Source organism: Denticeps clupeoides, chromosome 17, assembly GCF_900700375.1.
Source record: "Denticeps clupeoides chromosome 17, fDenClu1.1, whole genome shotgun sequence".
Lineage (NCBI taxonomy): Eukaryota > Metazoa > Chordata > Actinopteri > Clupeiformes > Denticipitidae > Denticeps > Denticeps clupeoides.
The window spans coordinates 11,155,270-11,157,980 of NC_041723.1; the positions used below are offsets into that span (position 1 = coordinate 11,155,270).

At 39.2% G+C, this 2,711-nt stretch overlaps 1 protein-coding gene across 2 annotated transcripts in view; it reads right to left on the reverse strand.

Moving 5' to 3' along the window:
• Positions 1-402: 402 nt before the first annotated feature.
• Positions 403-2,711, reverse strand: part of rpgrip1l (RPGRIP1 like) — a 14,783-nt gene continuing 12,474 nt past the window's right edge. For both annotated transcript variants that reach the window (XM_028957652.1, XM_028957651.1), the window contains exons 23-26: positions 1,965-2,151; positions 1,809-1,893; positions 1,470-1,606; positions 403-1,089 (exon numbers count right to left, since the gene is read on the reverse strand). In XM_028957652.1, coding sequence (XP_028813485.1) covers positions 983-1,089; positions 1,470-1,606; positions 1,809-1,893; positions 1,965-2,151 — 516 coding nt within the window. In that variant the 3' untranslated portion in view covers positions 403-982. The remainder of the gene's footprint in view (positions 1,090-1,469; positions 1,607-1,808; positions 1,894-1,964; positions 2,152-2,711) is intronic.

Sequence of the window (2,711 nt, forward strand, 5' to 3'; positions counted from 1 at the left end):
ATGAGAAATTTGCCTTTTTATATATATTGTATGATGGCCATATTAATATTACTAATAAAACTGGACAATGTTTGAAAAATATATATATTTCAGATTAAAACAAATATTATTGGTTGTTGCAGTGAATTGGTAGAGGCATTCATGTACTATTTTGCTGCATATACCCCAACCAGTATGTTTTATTAGCAGCCCACCGGTTCAAATTAGAACCGGTTTATTATCAGACTGATGCTCTATGCACTTGTAATGTGCCCAGTGAAGTGAGCATGTGATTAATTCTTCTTCTTTTTTTTTTTTTTTTTTTTTTTTAAGCACACAGGAATAAATGTACTTAAATACTGTAGTAATAATTATAATAATAAATACAGTAAACACAGTAATGACCAGCATACAGACAAGAGCGGTGGCTCAAATAATTTAATGCTCTTAAATCAAGTTAAATGTAAACATTATTTTGGAATTGCATATGAACATTTATGAAAGGCAACATTCTACAAAATGAGAACATCTTTAAACATTCAAAATGACTTTCACAATCCATTTAAAATCTTATATAAATGATACAGAGCAAAACATTGAACATGAGAACCTGCCTCGAATTAAAAAGAGTGAAACTGCAAACACAAGAGAAAATGAGTGCAGAGGTTCAGTGTGCGTGAAAATGTACATTAGCATTTTAAAAAGGTGGATTAAATCCCATTAAAGCCATCTGAATTTTATCTAGCCCCTTTAATAAAACCTCTGCACTGTAGAAGATGCACTAATGAGGCTTATCAGGCTTTTCATTAAGCAGTTACCCAGCATACACCGGGGGCTTAAACCCAGAGCACGAACCATGGAAAAAAAACGAGACATTTCAGTATAAAAAAAAAATTATAATTTTACACTTTACGATTTAACTGTGGGGAGGGGATGTGGGGGGAAGAGATCTCATCTGGACTGCTTTAATGCATTTAAGCATGTTGGGAAGTCGGGGGTGTATTTAGCAGTCATGGTCAGGATCCTCCATTATGGATCTGAAGGCCTTTAGAGCTTCAACAGTCACCCTTAGTGAGCCGACCACCACAGAACTGTCCAGCACATCCACAACTGGAGCAGGTGTCGTGGACACATCGAGGCACAATGCAAAGAAAAAAGCAATATGGAAGAGAGAAGAATACAATCATGGATTAAGACATGCAAGCCTGGTGTTCATTGTAAGAAAAGTTTTATCCTGGGATGAGGTCACACACTCAAAAATGTTTCCCCAGTACACAATAAGTCATTTTTAAGCGACACGGCAGATTTATTTGAGTAAATTTATATATTTTAATGAACATTAACAGGTGTAAAAATAAATTAAGTCAAATAAAAAATAAAAATACAAAAAAATGCACACTCACTAAAAGGCAGGAAATACAATGTGAAGGTTACGAGTGTTAAAAAGAATAAATGAAGTTTATTAAGTACTGAAATATAAAGACACTCACGGTTCAGGCTGATGTTGGTCATGTCCCGCCGTTTCTCCAGGATCTCAGTGACCCTTAGGTAGGCCACACCCACATCTTCACACTCAAGCTCTTGCTCCTCTTCCTCAGGGGGGTCACTCACCACTGTGAACCTGATGCTGCAAGAGCCTCTCAGACTTAGATCTAGACTCTGTTAAAGCATTTTCTTGCTGCTACTGACGTTAGCATATAACCAACACTTTGAGCAAACGGACAAATTAAAATTAAAAAAACCCTAAGAGGTGAGCCTTCATATTTGGCAGAAATTCATGTATTACAATGCATGGTCTGACAGAAAAACTGGTACAGATGGACCGTTACCTCTCTAGCTGCCTGTTTCTCCCCTCCAGCATAGCCCTCAAGTCCTGGCGCCTCGCCTGGTTCTTCTCCACATCCACGTGAATCGCTGCGAAACCGCAAACATCAGTTTACATCAAAATGTATCCTAGCCACTGTTTACTTGGCTGGTGTACTTACTGTTGCTGTAGTTGTAGTAAATGGCCTGACCAGGCAGGGGTTTTAACAGGGACAATGGGGTCTCAACAGAGGGCAGGCCCAGGATGGTGTATTCCACAAACAGCCTGGATATGCGCGGGTCTTTAGCAGCCCTTGAGTCCGGCCTCAGCGTCAGAGACACAATCTCCACACGGATGCGATCTGATGGCTAAGAGAACATCAATGACATGTGGCTTTGGGAAAAGGTACATTCCAGCTTTTCCGGAACGTATGATTGACATTCTCAAGACCAAATAAAGGAATGGGATCTGATCTTCTCTGTCTCTGTTCTTTGTCTGGATGAATCATGTTGAAAGGGTGAAATAAATGTTGGGCCTATACTTAGATTAACTAGAACAAGTGAGTACCTACAGCTAGTACTCAGATACTCCACCTGAAGGAGAACAATAACATTTGAATTGAAGAAGAACCTCTCCTGGGGACAGGTAAGACCTGTTCCCAAAGACAGAGTAAGATGTGGACGCAGATCATATGTGGCTTATGGGACGAAAAAATTTAAGACAATACAAAACATGATACAGACTGAAAACCAGATATGGAATGACATGCAGTACAGGCCAAAAGTTTGAACACACCTTCTCATTCAATGTGTTTTCTTTATTTTCATGACCATTTACGTTGGTAGATTCTCACTGAAGGCATCAAAACTATGAATGAGACCTGGCCTCCACAGTCACCGGACCTGAACCCAATCGAGATGGTTTGGGG